Below are 23,399 nucleotides of genomic sequence, written 5' to 3'. Positions count from 1 at the left end.
GTTGGAAACAGCAGTTCAAACCAGTACTTCAGAACACCACGTTGTGTGCGTATGAATAAACGTTTGCAGTTTCATCTCCTGAGCAACAGTGAATTCAAGCTGAGACAGTATCTTCAGTTAATGCATTTTGTGTACAGGACTCTGACCAGTCCTTTTTTGCTGTTACTCAAATCTAAATAAGTACATTTGTTATTAATGGCTTTGTTTTTGTGTACAGGTGAGTGCTCTTACATTGTACAATGGAAATATTTGATTAATATGTAAAACTCTGTCTTACCTGCTTTTTAACCTGTACTGTAAAGAAAGAGCGCCTTTTAAGATGGATTTATAAGAACAACACTTCACTGTTTCCTGGCAGCGTTGAATTGAATGTTTGTAATGTGATTTGCACTAAATGGCTATTACATTCTTTGCACAGTTGACTATCTGGTTTGACTTACTTCTTCTTAAGGATCTTTCACTTTTGATATCAGGTGTGAACACATAATTGATGGGTCAATGTGGCTTAAAACGGTTTCAATCCAGCACCTGGTTCCAGAAATAAAGAGCAACTGTTTCAAGAAGATGGTTCAGAAAAGAGGCTCACATCAGAAGCATGCAAATTATTTATGGACAGTTTCTTTCCAGAAATGGCATTTTTATGTGTAAACAACCAATGTATCTAAGAAATTAAAATATTTTGTGTAACTATGTACATGGCTGTTGCCCATATTTTTAACCTTCTTACAACATCAATGGTCACATAATAACTGTCGGCTGACCAAATACTGTTTTGCCAACTTCAACATCAAATGAAAACAATGATGCGTTCTATGGGTTCTGAGTCACACGACGTCACGCTTGAAATCTCACAGAATAGTCAAACAATGTCTGACTGCTTGTGGGAGTGTTATAAAATTAACCCTCCAAGACTGAGTGAGTCACTGCTGCGTAACTGCAGGGGTTGCGAATGGAAAATGGGACTGCAGCTGGTTCCTGTAAGGGTCCCAAACCAACGTTATTATTTGGATTTATTTTTCCCCAGGCTGCTTGACCCAAATGTGTATTCAACAATAAGGGGATCATTATTTATTTACCATCTCTAAGCCATAATCATCAAAACTCATCAAAACTACAAAGAAAATAAAGACTTGAAGTAATTCACTATGTATGCAAAAAATAAATAAAAAAAAATGTCACAATATTCAGAGTTTTTTAGCTGTATCTGGGACTGTCTCGCACGAGAATAGAGCATGGGGGGAGATCTGTGTCAGGACCAAATCAGCTCGGTTCATTTTTATTTTTTTATATATATATATATATATATATATATATAATATATATATATATATATATATATATATATATATATATATATATATATATATATATATATAATATATATATATATATATATATATATATATATATATATATATATATATATATATATATATAACCTTTAAATTGTAACAGTTAACAAGCCTTGTGAGGCAAAACACACAAATCCTTAAAAACAAAACTTCGAAATCTAAACTATTCTAACAAGTAATAAAACGGACACACATTGAAAATCCATCAAGGTAAAAACTGCACAGGACCGGTTTGAGCAGAATGTGTGCATACAAACGAGAACATTTGACGAAAAAGCGAAAACTTTAACAACAACATCGTTAATTTGCACTCTGGCGTTTCAGCAGAACTGCATTCCGAATAAAACCTGGTCGAAACGCTTACTGACAGACAACGATAGAAGCGCGCGCGCACGTTGCTAGGAACGCCTGCGTCGTCGTTAACAGGAAGGAGAAAGTGCCACTTCCGCTTGGAGCATGAATGTGTCTCCACGTGAATTACCAGATTTTACAAAGTAAGTTAGTAGCCTACTAACTATGTTTTTACTAAACTTGTTTCAACCTTAGTTAAATGGGAGATGTTCCTTACTAGCCGATTTTTTCATACTCATATTTATTACGGTTAATTTTAATACTGCTGCAGCTAGCTAGCAAACAGTGCTAGCCATACTTGTAAATGAAAGAGCAATCTAGCGTGTTCATTTTTACCCTTTCATGTCATTGTGTTTTGGTTTAGAGTTAACGCAGTTCAGTAGTTTAACACGTTGTGTGTAGTTGAATGTCAGCATAAAGCTCAGAGATCAAACATTTGTTCACCTTTCAGACGGATTCCGATGAGGACGTAATCTTTGTTTCTGAAAGGTTTGCACCTAAACCTATAAAGATTACAATCGACCAGGTAATGATCTATTTTATCAACTGACAGTTTTTACAATCTGTATTAATCCCATTTCAAAACGCGCTTATATCGTAGCGTGGATTTTGTCTTCCAACGATTTAAAATGTGAAAGGGGGGGAAAGAGCAGCATCTGTAACGCAGAAATCCAAAAATAGACAGACTTCCCAAGTTTATATATATATATATATATATATATATATATATATATATATATATATATATATATATATATATATATATATATATATATATATATATAACATTTGTAATACCTCAATTTTTGTCTCTTTTCTAGTCTTGAACCATTACAAAAATCTATTTTATGTAATCAGTCAACTCAGAGTTGCACAGAGTCGTAAAAGGGGAAATTATTTAAGGGTCTTACAAATAAATAAAACCCATGAATAACATTTAGTACTATCAGTCTCCTTCAGATGTCAAGGGTTCCTGGTTAGTCTTGAAAAGTCCAGAAAAACATGAAATTTGCTTTTATCATTTTCCGGGTCAGGATAAGTCGAAAAAGAAAATAGGTGTGTGCGGAATAACGGGTTAACAGTTTTTTTTTTGAACTGTCAAGACCTGTTGATCAGTTTGGTTTTACACAACCGCGTGACAGTCAATATTTCTTTCTTTCTGTTTAGATTGCATTTATCACCTTGAAATTTGTTTGTTTTGGGGTTTTTTTTCTAATTCTTTCTTAATATGTAATCATATTTATTAAAAATAAATACTATTTAAATACTGAGTCAATGGATCTATGTATAAAAAAACTGACTCAGAAAAGGATACAAAGTTATGGAACACAAGAACTGGCTTGTAAACAAAACATTTTTTTGTTTCAAAAGACTAGTTTGCTTTTGCCAAATAGACTTTCAGATCTTTATAGTTGATATGTGTAAGCTTTAAACCCTAGGTCTGGTTTAAGCATGGAGGACTAGTAAGAGGTAAGTGCTTGTTAGGGAGAAATAAGCTACTAAAAGTCCAGTTTACAGTTTGCCGAAAGCCTCGTATCAGACACAGGAAACACCTGGAGGAAGACGCTTTGCTCAGACAAGACCAGTGTTGAACCGTTTTGTTCTATGTGCAGGAAAGCTGCTCAAACATGATGGGAACATAGATGAAGCTAAATAAAGGACAGACCAGGAAGAAAATCTGTCAAAGGCTGCAAAACACACAGATTGGGGAAGTTCACCCTCCAGCAGAATGATGATCATAAACATGCAGCCTGAGGTGCAATAGCATTAGATTCAGATCAGAAAATATTCATGTTTTGGAATGACCCAGTCAAAGTCCAGCCATAAATTATTCTAAGTGTCTGGGCAATACTTTCAAAAGATAAGCATAGATGCTTTCCATGCACTCTTTTAGACTACACTCCGCACTTTTCAGATCTTTATTTGTGGGGAAATTTTTTTTTTTTTTCAATCAGTGATGCATACAGTGAAAACCCTCTTAGAAGATCAAAAGCTCAGTTGAAATGAGATAATTCAGGTATTCTAATTTTCAGTGTCTCTGTAACGCCTCCACAGTCTTTGCCGTGATCTAATGCAGACAGCAAACTGGGATATATAGCTACAGGCTCAGCGTTGCATAAGCTAGATGCAACATTTATGTAAATGATGCGTGTTACAGTAAAGCAGTGGTTGTTTTCAATGTTTGTTTCTGCATTTATAGTTAACATTTATAGTTAGGCTGATTAGTTGCTTGGTTTGTTGCAGGCGAAGCTACTGGCTCTGCAGAGAGACATCGATGAGCAGTCCCAGCCCACACAGCCTGCCAAACCTTTGGTCAGTGTTAACTCCTCCCGTCTGTACAAAAAGTGCCTGTGAGCCTTGTTTTTATAATTTGTAATTTATCTTACCCCCCCCAAAAAAAAAAAAAATCATCTTGTTTAAAGCAGATAAGACAGGGGATCTGTGACAACAAGCCGGCCGAAACAAAGATGGAGGAGGAGAACACTGAGGAGCGTGTAATAAAGAAGGAGAACAAACACAAGAAAGGAAAAATATTTTCACCAGTCCAAAACTGTAGTGCTGAGAACGGTACCCAAGTCAAGCTCAAAAAAGAAAAGAAGTGGAAAGTAGATAAAACTGTAGCAAAAGAACAGGAAGACGAAGTTAATCAGAAAGAAGAAAAGAAAAGGAAGAAACATGATAGCATTTTTATAACTGATGTAGAAGATAACAAGAGGAAAAAGAAGAAGGTGTTAGAATATGTGAACCAAGCAGAAAATTCTACCTTACAGGATGAGAAATTGGAAAAGACGAAAAAGAAAAAGAAGTTAAAGGATAAGTCTGTACAAATCCAACCAGAAAATGTGAAGAAAGAAGAAGACGAGGAAATGCCAATTGGAAATAATAATCCTCCAAAGAAACCCAAGAAGCAAAAAGGCACAGTTTTAGTTTCAAGCCCAGCAGAGACTGAAGAGATAGTTGGAGAAAAGACAAAGAAGAAAAAGAAAACTCTTGTAATTACTGATGTAGTTGGGAAAATAAAAACAGAAAAGAAAGCAAAAGTGGTGGAAAACCTGATGGATGTAGAAAAGGAAGAGACTGAAGTTAAGGAGGTAAAATTAAAAAAGAAAAAGGAGAGTAAAAGTGAGAGATTGGGAAAAGACCATGAAGAAACTGAAACTCAAAGAAAGAAGAAAAGGGCGGTGGAGGATGAGGAAATTCTCCATAAGAAAAAAGAAAAGTTCATAAAAGAAGAGACTGGGATAGAGGAAGGGAAGAGCAAAAAGAAAAAGAATAAAAAAGCCAAAGAGGAAAATGGGATAGTAGACACAGAGGAAGTGGTGTCAAGGAAAAAGAAAAAAGTCAAAGTAGAGGAGGATGAGGAGGAGGTGTGGAGCCCAGAGCGTAGTATCCCCCTGGCTGCTGACTCTCAGAACAAGAAGAGCAAAAAGAATAGAATGTCAGAAAAAGGAGATCTGGACAACAACACTGAGGCCCAGGCTGGGAGCAAAAAGAAGAGAAAGGTCAAAGAAGAGCAGGGTGACGCACAGGTGAGCCAAAAGCAACATTTATAAAGCGACGGTTGTTTTAAAATTAGTGGAATGGTCTGAGTCAGTCTGGGTTTCTGTTTCAGGAGGTTCCCCAAGGGGATGTACTTTTCCTCTCAGCAAAGAATGGAAACACAGACGAGGCCTCCATTAATCAGGTAAAAATAGCCGTTTCAATCCCCTGTGGGATAATTTTATATTCAGTTTTATTTATACAGCACCAATTCACAACACATGCCATCTCAAGGCACTTTACAACGTCAAATTCAATCAAATCATACAGACAGATTGGTCAAAAAGTTTCCTATCTAAGGAAACCCAGTAGATTGCATCAAGTCTCTTCAAGCAGCATTCACTCCTCCTGAAAGAGCGTAGAGCCACAGGGACAGTCTGCATTGTCCATGGCTTTGCAGCAATCCCTCGTACTGAGCATGCATGAAGCGACAGTGGAGAGAAAAACTCTCCTTTAACAGGAAGGAAAACCTCCAGCAGAACCGGGCTCAGTGTGAACGGTCATCTGCCTCGACCGACTGGGGGTTAAAGAAGACAGAGCAGAGAGACAGAAAAGCACACATTGATCCAGGAATCCTTTTTATGTTAAAGAGGTTAATTGCAGATGATCTGCCTCCCCTGGAGGATGTCACAGCTAACAGAACGCCAGACTAGGTGTACCTATTATACAGAGAAAAAAGGCAGAGAACAAAAAGTTAAAAGTTGAAATGACAACAAACAATGTAAAACTGGAGAACAGTAGGAGAACTCAGCCGGGTGAGATAAATAGATATTCTTCCAGCAGCCTAAGCCTATAGCAGCATAACTACAGAGATACCTCAGGATAACCTAAGCCACTCTAAGCTTCGTCAAAAAAAGAAAGTTTTAAGATTAGTCTTAAAAGTAGACAGGGTGTCTGCCTCTAGGACCAAAACTGGGAGTTGGTTCCACAGGAGAAGAACCTGATAGCTAAAGGATCTGCCTCCCATTCTACTTTTAGAGACTCTAGGAACCACCAGTAGACCTGCAGTCTGAGTGTGAAGTGCTCTGTTAGGAACATACGGGGTAATCAGAGCTCTCTTGTTACTTTTGATTGGAACTGTTGCTGCAGCGTTTCAGATCAGCTGAAGGCCAAAAGAATTTTGGCAAGAATTATCAACCCTTTCATGACTGCAACTCTAATTTTAATTTATACATAGACACAGATTCACTGCTGAAGACTAAACGAGTTTCCTCCTTTCTAATAATGAAAGCTTTATTATAAAAGACAGAACAAAGAGCGTATAAAAATGTGACCTGGGGATCAGGACCAACTTCGATCAAAGCCCTATTCACACAGGATAAGCATTATCTAGGGACCTCATGTCATAAATACCCTAAGTCTGCTTTATATGTTGCGCAATCACATGGGATAACTGAAGCCTGAGATTTTGCTGAAATTTATGGACATCTCGTATTGCATATGATTATCCTCTTTAATTTAACTTCTGGTTGGTTTCATGCTTTATTGACTCAAGGAATGACATGAACTGGTGTCAGTGTTGCCAAGCCAGCTTATCATAAGCGACTTTGGGCTTTTTTTTCTTTTTTTTTTTTTCTATAGTTGCTTATAAATGTTGTGAATGGAGGATTGTGGGTTTTTTTTCCCACCGTACAGCTACCAAGAGACCTGCTGGCGTTTCTTCGTTACAGACAGCGTAAGCCGGTTAAAATCTCTGTCCGCATACACACACATGGAAAAGTAAATGCAGACATTTATACAGTATAGAAACAGGCTCTGTATTACATTTTGGTGGGTTAGCTTCTGGGCTTCTTTCAAGCTCGTTTCTCTCACAATATCTGGCAGCACTGACCAGTGTGTGAATTGATGGTAAAACTACTTTGCAGGCTACGGCCACAGCTCAGTGCTGCGTTACTGCCAGCGCTAGCCTCCTGTATAACAGAAGGCTACAAACAAGAAAATCACCACACAGTGCAATGCATGATGTGATCCACACATCTCTGCGGCCTTTTCTTTTTGATCTCGTACGTTTCGGGCTGACAGGCCTTTGCTGGCCCGGGACCCAAATGGTTTTCTAAACTCTCTAGTGCAGCCTCCATTCTTCGCCAAAAGCAAATAGAAATGTGCTCAGGAAACAAAAACCGCCTGATTGCATATCGGATCCTGCCCATTTCTGTCCACATCACAGAGATGCCTATTAGCACTGAGTTAGTATTATTACAGGACCTCTGAGTTACAATGCAGTAGGTATGTTCCGGGGGAATAGATACTTTACAAATTACCCACATGGCCAATTTGCACAGGATTAACAGCACAGACAACGTCCACAATTATTACAAATTGCATGTAGTCCCTTGGTAAAGCTAATCGCGTCAGAATAGGATTTAAGACTGGGTAATTCTTTGTTGGGTCCATATTCTTTAAAACACTCCTGTTGGTTTATAAAATCTTGACTTTTTATTTGTAGAAAAACATTTAAAAAGTAGGTCCTCGGTGTTCTAAAAATCTTTTCTCCCAATATCATCGACTGTCATCTTCTAAACTGGATGTACCTTCGCACTCTTAGCTGCAGCTGTTTTCACAGCACCACTGTTTGGTTACAAACGTAATAACAGCCTCCTCTTTGCATTAAAGTAAAACTTGTCTGTTTGCTAGAGCTCTGACCTTTCCGCTGGGTTTGGGGACGAGTGGTGGAAGGTTCCCTACATTAGACCACGTCTTTTCTCACAGAGCTAACGTGGGATCATTCATCCCGTCTAAATCCATTTGCATATGGCCAAATATTTATTTTAGGAATGTTAGTTAAGAAATTATCATTTCATGATAGCTTTTATCTCTATAATAAATATTAATTATAGTGTTACAATAGTCGTTTATATATTTTAGCAACTGATAAGATGTTTCTGTCACAGGAGAGAAGAAAAGCTCTTCAGATGGAGATCGACAAGGCTTCCCAACCTCATAAGCCAGATAAACCTACAGTCAGTATCGGTTTTCTTGGCTTCCCTTGATAATTCTTTTAAAAGCTTTAAATGCTGCCATTTTGTGAAGCTGTTGAATCATCGGGTGGTGATGGTAAAACGCCACAATGTTAACTGAGAGATGCCGTTTCTTTCTCTCTTGGTTTTTATTCAGACAAGTCAGGTGTTTAATTTTTAAATTCCTTTAGAACATCTAACTAGAAGAGGTCAGATTATGGCATCGCTATACATTGCCAGCCTGATAAATGCTATTATCTTTAAAACTGGGACTTGCATTGATGACAGATGTAATGGCAGGTTAATATTAGAAGCAAGCTTCTGAATCTCACTTTTTTTCTTTCTTCCTAATTCTCTTTCACAGACTCTGGGCCAGTGGAGTACGGCTCAGTTCGACAACTCCCAACAGCAGCAGAAGTTCTTGCGGCTGATGGGCGGCTTCAAAAAGGGCTCCCAGGTCGCTGAGAAGACGGCTGGAGGAGCCAACATGGCACTGGGGAAGGATGGGCAGCAACAGCTGCAGCAAGGGCTTCTGGGAGAGTTTGAGCGAGCCCAAATGCGGAAAATGGACTTCAGTAACAGGGGGGCAGGTCTCGGGTTTACAGCACCGTCCAATAAGAAGTTCACCATCGATGTCAATGCATCTCGGTCCTTCCGCTTTGATGACTGATTAGGGAGGTTGTTTTTTGTTTTGTTTTTTTACTCATAGTTTCTTTAACTGGGTATTGATTCACCCCACCTCCTGGAGGATGTTGATTAAAACTCTTCTAAATGTATATCTTGTATTTTTATGAATTAGAAACATACAAGCTCTATATTGTGCCCTGTTACCTACCACTCTAAAGAAACCGGACTTTTATACTGCGACTGGTAAATAAGAAGCAAGTTTGACTGGTTAGGTGGGAAAAGCTTTGGAGGTTTCTCTGGAGACATTGTGCTGATTTTAATACATTCCTAAAAACAATCTTCATTTTGCTTTTTTCAGTTTGTTTCATATAACTAAATAAAGTTTTGAAAAGTCTAAAAATACAATGCGGAGAACTGGAAGGCTTTGAAAGCCGTACGACAGATCTAGACACAGTGGGTGACGAATAGTTGGTAACAAAACAGACAGAAGCAACTGCTCTGATGGTCCTTTAATTTAATTCCTGCACGTTTACATTCTGGGAAAGAAAATCAAGAATAACAGCACAGTACCGATGGCTCAGCCATTCAGCTGGAAACTTGCAGCTTCATGAATCCAAGGATAGTGGGTTTTCTGCTAAACTCTGTCTTTGCTTTGGGCTTTCTTATTGTACCTTAAGTACAAAAGTTGTTGCACGTAAAAAAAAAAAAAAAAAAACAGCCCATACAAGGCAATTCAAACAGTGGATATTCCTTTGTTGCTGATTTTTATAGACAGATCAGTCAGAATACCTTTGTAATCTCTACATGAAAGATGCATACTGATTTTTTATTTATTTATATAAGAGCATCATGATAAATATCCACAACATTTAGTTAGTGGCAATTCCACCGTCCACATCAAGGTTTTTGAGACTCATTTGTTTATATTTAATTTTGTGAATGTATCAATAGAAGATAACTGAAGATGCACTAAATACTAAAGTGTCATTTTCAGTGGGATTAAATGGAGTATCAAAGTATCTTAGCAAAAAACGGCAGTCTCTGGAAAATCACTGCATCTCCATCAAAAAGCCAACATACGCAGAAAAGGGCCCATTTAGGGGAAACTTCAATTCTAAGTCTACTCAAGCAGAAAGCTTTCAATTAGCTTCTAATGAGAGCATTACTGTAAATGGACATGTTGCATCAATTTCACAGTAGAGTGGTCATCTTCCAGTTGGACGGTTGGGGTACAGATGAGCCAAAGTGTCCTTGAGCAGGACTATTCACCTGATGCCCTGTTTCAAATACTTACATAAAAACATACATGCATAAAAAGGCACTATTAAATGAGAGCGTGTGTAAATGAGAAACACAAAGCGCTCCACAGAACCTCATGCAGGTTAAAAAGACGTACCGCACAAAAGCGGACCATTTTTCTTCTCTGTTTAGTACCGTCCATGTTGACACCATTAAAGTGTATGGTTGGTACACAGAGTATGGTTTATTCCAACACATTCCGTGTTATGAACAAGGTTATCGGTACCCGGGTATAGGTTTCTACTAGTCGAATGATGCAGCGTTGAAATACAGAACATAGCCCTCACACTGGAAGCTTAACTTATTTTAGATTGCTGGATTTAATCTCTAAATGGACCTGTGGGTTACGTCTACGCTGAGATTAGCCTGGAGTTACTCCATTTGACCCCACTTAACTACAGTCTGAGCTGTCCCTTTAAAACCGCACAGATGATACCTTAGCCAATAAAGCTAGAGTGGACTTTCCCCATCTAGTCACCTTACAACCACAAACTTAAGCGCATTTCATTGGGATCTAACGTGATAGACCCACACAAAGTAACGCTTAATCCTGAAGCAAAATAAGAATTATGCACCGGTTTCAAAATGTTTTCAAATAAAGATCTGAAAAGTGTGGTGTGCATTTGTATTTACCTTCCTTCATGGTAATGCTTTGTAATAAAACATTTTGCTGGAATTGTTGATAAAAGTCTTTTAAGGTGCATCTATCAGCTCTGCATATCCAGGAAATGTTTTATTTTTAATATATTTTCGCCAACCTTCTTTGAAAAATGGCTAAATCTCAGGGTGGAAAGCACCTGTGAATGTCAATTTTCAAGACTGCCTGGGTTTTTTAAATGCATGCAGGTCTTGACTTTGACTAGGCCATTCTACCACATGAATAGGCTTTAAACCATTTCACCGTTTCCAACTGATTTTCTACCTGTATTGTCCTCTATTTTGACTAGCTTTCCTATCTCTGCTGAACGAAGCATCCCCACAGCATGATGCCGCCACCACCACCATGTTTTAACATGGGTTTGGCACATTCAGGGCGCATGTCTGTTTCTCTTATTGCAGTTCTTTGCTGAGTTTAGGTAGACGGCCATGTCTTGGTAGGTTTGCTGCAGTGCCATGCTCTTTCCATTTTCAGATGATGGATTGAAGAGTGGTCTGTCCAGAACTTGGGTTATTGTTTTATGACCTAACTGCTTTAAACTACTCCCCAACTTTCTGTTGCATCCTTCGTCATGATGCCATTTGTTCTCTAATAAGGAACCTTACAACTCCTGGATTTAGATTGATACATGGACTCTGTTTACAATTTTGGTTTCTTTTGAAGAAACTTGGTTGCAAAAAAAATAGGTGCTGAATCCAAGTGTACACCACACAGTTCAGGTTTATTTATTTTTGAAAACCTTGTATAATTTTTGGTCTATTTCAAATTTATGGAATACTTTGGTGTTGTATCACATAAAATTCTAATTAAATGCATTATATATTGTGATTGTTAAGTGACAAGTGGTATGAATACTACTGCAAGTCCCTGTATGCCTGGAGCTTTTTTAATAAAGCTTCTCTACAAAATATAAACTTATTAGGCTGCGGGTAAAACCCATATGAATCTGATTTAAATCTAGCTCCTACAGTTGTTGTACTGGTGTAGTATGCGTAACAAGCCTTAGATTCTTACATTTTTTTTTTTTTTCATGAGAATTAAAAAAAACATCCCAAGATGACAAAAGCCTGAAGATCAAAATATAAATCAGACGCTCTCAGTTAAAGAGACCGGGCACAGTTTAGGCCTGGCTTCTAAAGGAGTGGCAGTAAAATTTGGATGTTATCAAAGACAATTTCATCTTTCAGCAGAAGAGCAGCAAAGATAGTTCTGGCTGACATCTCTTCCATAATACTTTTATTAATAAAAAAAAACACATTTGAAACAGAACCTTCTCTCTCGGTGCAAAACTACACTTCTAATTCTGTGAAATCTTGGCAACCTCAGCTGTAAAATCCTGACTGGAGGCAATTCTAGTCCAGTTTCCATAACAGCATTCAACCTTAGAATATGTCTGTTGCTGGCCTGGGGACCTTTTATAAAAATAAACTCCATTCATCAAGAATAAAGACATATCTTGTCTGTTTTGTCTCACTGGGTGCAATCCATTACAATGAACACGTGCAGAAGTAAAGCAATTAGCAAAAAGAAAAAAGAAAAAAAAAAGACCATATCAGAGGTAGCCCAATAATCTCATGTCACCCAGAGATAAAGAGCTGAAGAGGCCACTTAATGGAAGGTGTTTGTTTCAGAGGGGAGAGGCTCTCATGCTTCCAGGTACTCGGGCTGCACTCGGGCCACTTTACGAAACTCTTTGGCGTTGGTCTGCGGGCACTGCATCTCACGCCAGCTGATGGGAATCATCTGGGCACCTGGTGTGTGGGGGGAAAATTTAAAAAAAAATGTAAAAAGTAAGAATAAAAAATATATATAAAAAAATTTTTTTAAACAAACAATATTAAAATTAACCTTAGAATTAGTGAGACGGCTGCCATTTTGACAGGTATGCATCAATTGAAAACGGAAAACACCAAACTTCTTTCAAATAGTTTGTCAACATCAAAACTACATATTTTAAGTGTTTCTAAACAAGCAAAAACACGTTCCTCCTCCTTGTTGTTTGAGCAAGTGCTCTGCACATTTGTGCCACCTTGTGTTAATTCAGAACATTTGTCAAACGGTGCATTTGAGGTGATCTAGTAAATCTGTAAGTGAACTGAGGGATTTACCTGCTTCACTGTGCGCCACCACCACACCCAGCTCATTCTCTGCCGTTGTCAACAAGTATGTAGACTGAACATCCCCGAGGGAAATCTGACATCATGGGTAAGGAATTGAACTCCACACAGGACAGGCATGTTCTTTTCGGCCTGAGATCAGTGTTGTTTGTAGGTAGGTAGGTAGGTAGATAATGCAGCTGAGATTAATAGTTACATTTGAAAACCAGCTCCTTTCACAATTACCTTTTTGCCTTACTTGGAGGCTGTTGAGGAATTTCTGACACTCCATTTTATATAGAAATTCACCTGAAAAAAAACTATTGATAAAAGTATTCGCTCCCCTGCCTTGACTCGCATAGGTACTTAAGATACAATTTATTCTTAATCTATAGAGCTTATGATGACGCTGATCCACCCAATGAAGCTATAATGTTCTGACAGAGTTGTCCAAGAGGTTCTGGGGTCTGTTTATGGGACTTTCTTGACCATTATTCCAGAAGCTTATTTGTGAGGTCAATTCAATTCAATTTTATTTTATTTATATAGCGCCAATTCATGAAACATGTCATCTCCAGGCACTTCCCAAAGGTCAGACAATGATGTTGGACGAGAAAGCCAGGCTCCTGTCTAATCCATCATAAAGGTGTTCTGTTGGCTTGAGGTCAGGACTCTGTGCAGGCTAGTCAGGTTCATCCACACCTTTATGGACCTTGCTGTGTGCACTGGTGCACAGTCATGCTGGAAGATGAAGGTCCATCTCCAAACTGTTACCACAAGGTTTGCAGCATGGAGTTCTCCAAAAATCTCTTGGTCTGCTGAAGCATTCATAGTTCCTTTCACTGGAACTAAGGGGCCAAGCCCAGATCTGGAAAAACAACCCTCCCATGTGATCCGCGCAACGTGCTACACCTGTCACCTGCTCTCAAGAAAAAGATAATAAAAATTAATCACCTGTTTCAGAACCGGCTTTTAACTGTAGTCGCATGTAGCTGAGAAATCTCATAACATCTGAAGTATGAGCTGCAAAGTTTCCGCATTCAGAAAGTAGTCATATTGTGATCTAAAAATAACAGGATTAATCACTGACTTAAAATAAGTACAGGATACAACTTTTGCCAGGACAATGTCTCCAGGTCTGAAGCTTTTGTAGATGTCCACCTGGAACAAAAAGGGAAGAATTAGCTACACTGACCACTGACACTGAAGAGGAAGTGTAAAGGAAAGTAGTGAAAGCAATAATCCTCACACACCTTGTCTTTCTCTGATTCTCGCACGTCTTCTTTTCTGTTGACACATAGGAGAGTGAAATAGTTAGATAGATACATCGACGCAGAATTCACAAATAAAACACAGACACAAATCTGACCATAGTGTTCAAGTTGAATGCACGGACAACATCTGAGAAGCTAAAGAGCGCGCAAATAGTCATCTGATAAGATTTAAATGTTCAAGTCAAAAAAGACAGATAGCAGTCAGTTTACAGACAATGTATGAGACAAAACACTCTGTGAGAGGCTGAAAGGTATGCAAGATTGTGAATCTTCAAGTTAAAGAAGTGTGCAAACGCATGGGTGTCCAAACAAATACTGCCTGAGAAGTTCAAAAGTCTGCAAACAGACACACGAATGTGAGAGACAGTGGAGATTATTCTCAATAGGATCGAGAACCAGATTGAGAACCAGTGGAACCAGTAGCTTGTTTGTAAACATGTTACGCGTTTGTAACTATGAAGTGGGCTGGTAGTTTTATTTGACTTTCAGCAGAGGGCGATAGCCCTCGCAGCTTCGAGGGGTGAAAAGCTGCTTTTAAGCCTTAGTTTTTGATTTAATGCCTGAACATGCTTTAGTCTGGAAATACTTTCTGGTTTACCTGATGGTCCCTCTGAAGCGATCTTTCAGCGGAGTGGATCCGACGTAAAGAATATGGACCTTTGCAAACCTAGAGTTGATCCCAGTCACCTTTTAGATCAAAACAAAACAAATATAAGATTGTAGAACAATTATTTCTTAAGTCATGAGCTCAAGTGTTTTTTTTTTTTTTTACCTGGACAAAAGAAAAACCTTTCCTACACGACTATGTTTATCATGCAATCCAAATGTAAACATGTTAATTGAATTTCTGTGCTCTACATTATCTAAAACGTTGGATAAGTTGATTATCACTTTAATTCTGTAATTCTATTCCAATAGTGAACCTCAGGAATGGTATAGATTTATTACGCATATAACATTACATTGTAAGTCTTTATATCTGTACATTTGATTATAACAAGTTGATATCACATTAAACCACTAAAAAGATTTTTAATAGAGAAATGTTATAACCTACAAAATCAACCTGCAGACAGTACAGTTATCCTGATCCAAAAGCTGGCTGTTCACAGAGTGCACTATCCAAGCACATTGATGGAAAGTTGAGTGGAAGGAAAAAATGATATTAAAAATGGTCCATAAATTACAGGGATAATCACATCCTTCCAGAACAACCGAATGCATTTACATTTCAATGATATTGTAATTTATTTAGATGGACTCATAATTTAGACGTGTGCCCATTAGTGTGTTTCAATCATTTCTGGAAGTAGTAAGGGTAAATAAATTACAAAATATTCACAGCAAAATCTGGGTGTAGTGATGGATTCAAACCTGAACCTGCAAGGACGCATAAAGACAGTTAGAAAGTCAGCCTTCTATCACCTGAAGAACATTTCCAGGATTAAAGGACTGATGTCCCAACGAGATCTGGAGAAATTAATTTATCTTACGGATTTATCTTTAGTCATATTGATTACTGCAACAGTGTCTTTACAGGTCTGCCCAAACCCCCCCCCCCCCCCCCCCCCAAAAAAAAACAATCAGACAGCTGCAGCTGATCCAGAACGCTGCTGCTGGTGTTCTCACTAAAACCAGGAATATGGAGCACATCACTCCAGTTCTGAAGTCCTTACACTGGCTCCCTGCAGCTCAGAGAATAGACTTTAAAATTATTCTGTTAGTTTATAAATCACTCAACAGCTTAGCACCTAAATGCATTAATGACCTGTTGTTGCTGTATCAACCCTCCAGACTCCTGAGATCTTCTGGTTCTGGTCTACTCTGCATACCCAGAACCAGAACCAAACATGGAGAAGCAGCATTCAGCTTCTATGCTCAACAAATCTGGAACAAACCTCCAGGAAACAGCAAATCAGCAGAAACACTGAGTTCCTTTAAATCAAGACTGAAGACCCTCCTGTTAAGAGTTGCTTTTGACCCAAAATAACAGGAACACTAATCAACATATTTGATGTGTGTTGATGTTTTCACCTGATACAATTTAATGTTTACTGGTGTCACAACAAGTAAATGTTTCATGATGTAAAGCACTTTAAACCGCCTTGCTGCTGAAATGTGCTATATATGCGTTTCATTTGTTTAGTTTTTTTTTGTAAGCAAAATATATATAAATATATAAATTACCTTCTCTGTGCCACTTGAATAGATTGAGATGTACCTGGACATTGATTGCATTTTTTTATTTTTTTCCCCCAGGGTGTTCAACTGCCAAAACTGCTGTTGTGGGCTAAAAATAATATCCTTTATGTGTGTTGTCTTTAAGGTGTGATCTGTGTGACTTTTACTGTATGGCACCAGAGTAGTCACAACCCCACAACAGAAAAGGGTTTCCTTAACATACCTTGCAGGTGACTATGGCTCCAACGTCCGGCAACAGCTGTGCTTCTGTCTCTCTCACCACTGAGATCACCGGTAGCTAGAAAAGTACACACAAACATCCCATTCAACTGTTTTATGAAAGATTAGTATTGCTCAGATTTCAACATAGACTGAACATATGTAGCAGAGGTCAGTACATTCCTGTGCAATATGACTTCAGTGCTAAATTATTATACACTGACTGAGATTTTCAATATTTTTGACATCAAATATTAAAAGCATGCAAACAAGGTCCCAGGTGCAAAACAAATCAAACTAATGAGGAAAAACGGTAACTCTGAGACTTTTATAACAAATACAGCTTTAATTGGGACTATTGGTGTTTCTATAGAAACAGAAGCCAAAGACATTCAATTATTTCATAATGAAACATTATAAATCAAAAACAACGTAATTAATAATGAATAACAGTAAATAAAATCAGCTGAATGAAGCAATGCAGAATGAGAACCACTACTCTGACCACTTTAGTTTTGTTGCCAGTTCCAAAATGAGCTTTCAATTTCAGACAGAGAGCTTTTAAATTGAAATACATTTCTTCCACAGATTAAGCCACATTCAAACCAATGTACAGGTAGTTCTTCTATTATCCATCTATAATTATTTTTTTTTTCTAAGAGCCATTGTGTAACAAAACAAGACAAATGAGTCCATTAAGAATGAGGTGGTGGAAAGAAGACTACACATCCCTGTAGCAGTGTGGCACGCCTCAATATGACCACAGCAGATGTTTAATTAGCAGAATTTAAACGATGAGTTTTTCAGACATTGTTAATAGATCCTCACCCTAACTTAAAAGACATTTCAGCAATCCACTTTTGACACAGGCCATGTAATAATATAACTAAATCCAAATAATTCACCTGAACGCCAACAAATGTGTGATGTTCCAGCTCCCAATATGTACCAACAAGCTTAAACACCGAATTCAAGAGAAGGAGTGATTTAAGAAGCAAAACTTCTACCTCTGTGCCAGTAGTTAGTTAGTGATTCTCCCTTCAGTCATAATGCAGTGCAGGACACACAAAAAGCTAACAAGCAGTTTCCAAAATCAAAAAAAAAAAAGTCTGACAAAACTACATTTTAGGGAAAAGGTACATTTTAATTTTCAAACAACAGTGCCAAACCCACAGTAGATTACTACTTAAATAGTTTAGCAAGGAGGTGGAAGTGTGATGGTATGCAGATGGAGCATTTGTACAGATTACCCTGAATTACTTGTGAACACACCAAGATACTGGTTGAAAAAGGGAATCCTGTTGGATTTCCACACAACCAAGGAACGTGTAATATGTTAGGGACAAAATGATGTCACATCATTCCATTATAAGAAAAATGATCAACCCACTCAGGGCTTAATCAGACGTCACAGAGAAAGTTAAACTGAAAAACTGATGCGGCAGGCTGGTCCAATTAGTTTAAATATCCATGTCTGTGTGCCTCTTTAGGGATATGCCCCCCCCCCCCCAAGATCAACACTGAACCACCGCCGAACCAATGAATGAGCTCAGAGTGAACCGGCTCATCTGTGAAAAGAACAGGGCCCTGGTGCTAACCTGCTAATTCTGGGCTTGTCTGCCAAATGCCAGTCGAGCTCCACGGTGCCGGACAGTGAGCACCGGGCCAACTAGAAGATCTCGGGCCCTCAGGCCACCCTCATGAAGTCTGTTTCTAACTGTTCGGTCAGATATATTCATACCAGCAGCCCACTGGAGGTTGCTCTGTAGGGCTGTGGCAGTACTCATCCTGTTCCTCCTTGGACAAAGGAGCGGATACCTGTCTTCTGATGGGTTAGGGACCTCTGACGGCCCTGTCCAGCTCTCCTAGAGTAACTGCCTGTCTCCTGGAATCTCCTCCATGCCCTTGAGACACAGCAATGGGACATATTGATGTGCCCTCCATGTGGCGCTGGACTGCCTGTGCAACCTCTGTAGGGTCCAGGCATCGTCTCGTGCTACCAGTAGGGACATCCGACCCTGTTCAAATGCAAAACTACTGAAAAGACAAAAAAAAAAAAAGAACAGGGGAAAAAATATTTGTTGCCTCCAACTGGAAAACCATTCTTGTTTTTGTTGCCCCTGTTGTTAATTTCATTAACATGAAAACAGCTGACACTGACTGATAACCACCTCTAGTACTGAACTGTCCACATCCCTATTCCAGATGTTTAAAAGATTTTTAAAAATAATCCATAATTTTAAAATAAATCACTGCTGTGACGCAACAGACCGAAACAATTTTGTTGTGCAAATTCATCCAAAAATGTGACTTCTTTGAAACACTAAAGTGACACTGCACACTGAGGTGCTCACTTCCAAAGCTTAGCGAGAGTCATGCCCACAAACATTGCACAATACTCTTAATCGGGGCCTTGTGTGAACCCTGCTGCTCTGGCAGCTTTCCAAACGTCTGTCACCCACACCAGCTACAAGAATAAACTTGCTTTGGCTTCTAATCCTCACCTTCTCGCCCTCGTTCTTCCTCAGCACGTAGCCAACGAGGGAGGAGTATATGTAGCCATGTCGCTCATACACTCCTGTGCCGGCATTACAGTCTTCTACACTGCACAGTTTCTCACCTGAATACAAAGAGGAGGGTCAGTAGAAGAAACATGATATACAGATAAGTCCAAAATAGCACAAACCCCTGGTAAATTTAGGTTTAAAGTAATCTTTTAAATTTAGCAAATGTTTGGTGTGGCTGGAGGTAACGTTAACATTTAGTGTGGCCCAGCCAGAGTCACATCTAGATTCTGACAGAGAATCTGTGGCCATAGCTAAAGATTAGGGTGATGGCAAGGAGGCTTTTCAACTTTAAAGACCTGAAGCTCATCACCAAAGACCAAAGACTAGTGGAAACATACAAAGAGCTGGTATACAATTATATGAAGGGTGTAGTTGCCATAATAAAGAATTGTCTATTGATTATAAATAAATGCTACAAACTGTTTGTCATTTTTGAAATAAAATGTAAACGTAAAATATTATGTTCCAAACTGATACTACTTTGCATGGTTTTATTTTCATATGAGAGACTTCTGTCTCATTTCATATATATAAAAAAAACATCAAGGTTGAATTAAAACAGTTTAATATCACTATCTGCCAGCCTTATAAGCAATTTTGACAACATATACACAACATTGACAAAAGTATTCCCTCACCCATCCAAATTATCAAAATCAGGAGTTCAATCACTTCCACAGGTGGATAGAATCAAGCAACCTGGGCATGCACGCTGCTTCTAGAAACATTTGTGAAAAAAAGAGTCGCTCTCGGGCGCTGAATGAATTGCAGCGTGGTTCTGTGATAGGATGCCGACTGTGCAACAAGTCTAGTCATGAAATTTCCTCGTGCCTATATATCCCAGGCAACTGACAGTGGTACCATAACTAGGTGGAAGCGACTGGAATCGACAGCAACTCAGCCATGAAGTGACAGACAAAGTAAACTGACGGTGCGGGGGCAGCAGATGCTGAGGTGCACAGAGGTCGGCAACTTTCTGCAGGGTCAACCGTCACAGACCTCCAAATTTCATGCGGTCTTCAGATTAGCTCAAGAACAGTGTGCAGGGAGCGTTGTGGGATGGGTTTCTATGGCCAAGCAGCCACCCAGGCAATGTTTAATCTATGGATGCAGTGGTGGAACGTAAGTCAATCCTGGATTCTAGAGCAGTGGAGGCGCGTTCTCTGGAGTCTGGGTTTGGTGTTTGCCAGGAGAACGGTACTTGTCTGACTGTTTTGTGCCAAGTGTAAAGTTTGGTGGAGGGGTTTCTGATGTGCAGCTGTTCTTCAGGAGTCGGGCTTGGCCCCTTAGTTCCAGTGAAAGGAACTCTGAATGCTTTAGCAGACTTAGAGATTTTGGACAATCCAAAGCTCCCAACTTTATGGGAACAGTTTGGGGATCACTTCCTGTTTCGACATGACTGCACAGATGTCCACACAGAGAGGTCCATAAAGACATGGATGACAGAGTTTGGTGCGGATGGCCTTGACTGGCCTGCACAGAGTCCTAACCTCAACCTGACAGAACACCTTTGGGATGAATTAGAGCGGAAGCTGAGAGCCAGCATCAGTGTTTATGTTCCTGATGACCCGTGGAATGACTAAAACTCAGTCTCATTGCTTTTTAAACCTCCAGTCTTTACTGTTTTCTATTTTGTCAAAGACAGATTTCATCTGATATTAATGGTTTAATAAGTTTTTTTAATAGGCAAGAGGTTCAGGTTTATTGTTTAGAATATGAATGCAGAATCTAAACTGGATTATAATAGAATAAATAGAACTGAAATCAATCTGAACCAATGACGATAGAGAATCTCTTTAAATGTCAGCATTTGATTATCTCTGGTCATGATTGTAGGCATAGCAGATATATAAAAAAAAAAGAATATATGGAAAGAAATACCCAAAAGCTACAAAACAGATACAACAGAATAATAACAATAAACTTAAGACATTTGTATTTTTTAATACTTCTCGTGATTCATAGTTTTAAATTATTTTGTCACTTTAAGCTCTGAATCGGTGATATGAAGTAATGTTTACATATCAAACATCTGCTTCTGACAGGCGCAAACAGAGGTTGCGCACTGATTTTGGGTGAGGCAAGGAATGTGCGCCCCTTAGGGCGATGGGCAGGGCAGCTGATGAAACCTACGGCGGAGAGCAAAACAGCCGAGCGAACTCGATTTAAAAAAGCAAAAGGATAAACCAAAACACACCTTTTTGCGCAGTACCTTAGCCATAAATAAAATGTAAAGCACTGTAAATCTGCAAAGCGCTGTAAACCCGGTCCACGTGTGGCCGATGCGACTGTTTCAGCCTTTAGGACTGAAGCTAGGTTTTAATTTTTTAGCTACACAGAAACCTCTACGTCTCCCGAAACGGCAGAAGCGCTAAAAACACGGTTTTACTACAGAGTAAAACACATTTAAAACGGTTTAAACCGAGGACTCACCTGGCACACACACCCTCATAGGCGACATGTTTACAGAAAGAGCAGAGTCGCCTCATTGGCCATGACGAAGGCTGGCCTAGATTCTGATTGGACGGTCTTCTTCCTTCTTACTTTGACTTCTTCTGGTGAATAGCTCATTAACCGTAGGGTGCAGTAGAGCCACCTGCTGGACAAAAGGTGGAACAGCCGATAACTTGAAGGGGTAAAAAAAAAGGTTCTCCAAAGAGATGTTCCAGTCTGTCGATTCAGCCTTCCTTTAACAGGTGTCTTTTCTTTCCATCCCATAAAGACATGTTGAACTGATCACCTGAAGAAAAACAATAACAACAACCAAAACTATAGACTAATGTCTGGGAGGCTCAGGAAAGGTTAACATGGTGGCAGGAAGTCTGTTTTTGACAACCTAATCCTCTTCAATCCATGGGATCTGGAGCTTACCTGCATCTTTGTTCTCCTCCACAACCACATGTGCAAGAACACAAAACAATTTCACAGTACATTGCAATCCCCTTTTTCTTATATTATCAGCAAATTCTTCTTGCCGGGGGTTTATGTCAAAGACCAAGAATTTGTAATGCATGATTGTGATATGAAAGAAAAATGGTAGATTGTTTTCTATATAATTTTCACGGCTACAAGCCGCCGAAATTAGTTTTCTTCATACTGTGTCTGGGCTCTCCCTTAGAGATAGGGTGAGGAGCTCAGTCATCCGGGGAGGACTCAGAGTAGAGCCGCTGCTCCTCCACGTCGAGAGGAGCCAGTTGAGGTGGCTCGGGCATCTGGTCAGGATGCCTCCTGGACGCCTCCCTGGTGAGGTGTTCCGAGCACGTCCCACTGGGAGGAGACCCAGGGGGAGACCCAGGACACGCTGGAGGGACTATGTCTCCCGGCTGGCCTGGGAACGCCTTGGGATTCCTCCTGAGGAGCTGGCCCAAGTGGCTGGGGAGAGGGACGCCTGGGCCTCCCTACTGAAGCTGCTACCCCCGCGACCCGACCCCGGATAAGCAGAAGAAGATGGATGGATGGATGGATTTAATTTTCAGGTTGATTTTTTTTCTTAAAGGTGTGTGGAGGATTTGTATCCAGTGCCTATGAGTCAAATCTGTAGAACCTTTCTCTGGAGTTGTAATACTTTTGGGCTAAATCTCCAACAGTTTTGCACATATAGAGACTGGTTTTCTGGCACATACTTTGTAAAATAAACTTAGAAACTCAGTCGGAGTTAATGGCAAACACGTGTGAACAGCAGTTTTCAAGGTTTGCCTTAAACTCCCAATGGGATCCTGGTCGGGACCTTTGGCATTTAAAGCAAATTAATATATTTTGATCTGAACTCTTCTGTTGCATCTCAGGCTTCATGTTAGACTCACTGCCCTGTTAGGTGAACCCCCAGCCCTTTAACGGGTTCTCTTCCAGGTTGACCCTGTGTTTACCTCCGTTCATCTTGACATAACTGTCTCCCTGCTGAAGAAGATATATATATATATATATATATATATATATATATATATATATATATATATATCCTGTCTGAAAGATGCTTCAGGAAAAGAGATGAGAGAATTGGAAAAAGGCACAAGTCTCTGCTATACACCATTAATACAGATTCCTACTATTTTTATGTTTACTGAATTTTGTTTGTCATTTTCTTCATCATACAAAAGATGACCTAACTAAAATTAAATAATTGTCAGAAACCATCGTGGCTATTATTTCTTATGCACTTCTCTCACAAGGACACCAGAGGACAGCACTGCATCTTGTATACAAGTTTCTTACAGGAGAGGGCCTGAAAATCAGAATTGGGGGGGGGGGGGGGGGGGGGGGTAGTACTCTATACATCTG

At 39.3% G+C, this 23,399-nt stretch overlaps 2 protein-coding genes across 4 annotated transcripts; one reads left to right on the top strand and one right to left on the bottom strand.

Annotated features, from left to right (window-relative positions):
* The first annotated feature begins 1,725 nt into the window (after positions 1-1,725).
* Positions 1,726-9,542, top strand: knop1 (lysine-rich nucleolar protein 1). Of its 3 annotated transcripts, none has more exons than XM_036134823.1 (7): positions 1,726-1,846; positions 2,155-2,229; positions 3,948-4,016; positions 4,130-5,233; positions 5,320-5,388; positions 8,135-8,203; positions 8,565-9,542. In XM_036134823.1, the coding sequence occupies exons 4-7, from the start codon at positions 4,172-4,174 to the stop codon at positions 8,868-8,870; spliced, it is 1,506 nt and encodes a 501-aa protein (XP_035990716.1). In that variant the 5' UTR covers positions 1,726-1,846; positions 2,155-2,229; positions 3,948-4,016; positions 4,130-4,171; the 3' UTR covers positions 8,871-9,542. The 3 variants fall into 3 exon arrangements, with proteins under 3 accessions (XP_035990716.1, XP_012711013.2, XP_012711014.2); XM_012855559.3 differs by having other exon boundaries at positions 1,727-1,846; positions 5,317-5,388; XM_012855560.3 differs by lacking the exon at positions 2,155-2,229 and having other exon boundaries at positions 1,737-1,846; positions 5,317-5,388.
* Positions 9,319-21,651, bottom strand: exosc1 (exosome component 1). The gene is made up of 8 exons (XM_012855562.3): positions 21,555-21,651; positions 19,059-19,174; positions 16,559-16,633; positions 14,753-14,841; positions 14,134-14,167; positions 13,991-14,041; positions 12,893-12,977; positions 9,319-12,535 (listed from the first exon to the last, which is right to left on the bottom strand). The coding sequence occupies exons 1-8, from the start codon at positions 21,580-21,582 to the stop codon at positions 12,429-12,431; spliced, it is 585 nt and encodes a 194-aa protein (XP_012711016.1). The 5' UTR covers positions 21,583-21,651; the 3' UTR covers positions 9,319-12,428.
* Positions 21,652-23,399: the final 1,748 nt, after the last annotated feature.

The sequence above is a fragment of the Fundulus heteroclitus genome, unplaced genomic scaffold, assembly GCF_011125445.2.
Source record: "Fundulus heteroclitus isolate FHET01 unplaced genomic scaffold, MU-UCD_Fhet_4.1 scaffold_92, whole genome shotgun sequence".
Classification (NCBI taxonomy): Eukaryota; Metazoa; Chordata; class Actinopteri; order Cyprinodontiformes; family Fundulidae; genus Fundulus; species Fundulus heteroclitus.
This window is presented reverse-complemented; position numbering and strand designations above follow the sequence as displayed.

What these genes read in the sequence shown, in the direction of transcription:
- knop1 (XM_012855559.3), top strand. Translation starts at nt 4,172, where the DNA reads ATGGAGGAGGAGAACACTGAGGAGCGTGTAATAAAGAAGGAGAACAAA. An exon ending in AAGAGCAGGGTGACGCACAG is followed by an intron (nt 5,234 to 5,316) that starts GTGAGCCAAAAG and finishes TTTCTGTTTCAG; the next exon opens with GAGGTTCCCCAAGGGGATGT. An exon ending in ACGAGGCCTCCATTAATCAG is followed by an intron (nt 5,389 to 8,134) that starts GTAAAAATAGCC and finishes TTTCTGTCACAG; the next exon opens with GAGAGAAGAAAAGCTCTTCA.
- exosc1 (XM_012855562.3), bottom strand. Translation starts at nt 21,582, where the DNA reads ATGTCGCCTATGAGGGTGTGTGTGCCAG. An exon ending in GGAAGAACGAGGGCGAGAAG is followed by an intron (nt 16,634 to 19,058) that starts GTGAGGATTAGA and finishes GTACTTTTCTAG; the next exon opens with CTACCGGTGATCTCAGTGGT. An exon ending in CGCTTCAGAGGGACCATCAG is followed by an intron (nt 14,168 to 14,752) that starts GTAAACCAGAAA and finishes ATGTGTCAACAG; the next exon opens with AAAAGAAGACGTGCGAGAAT.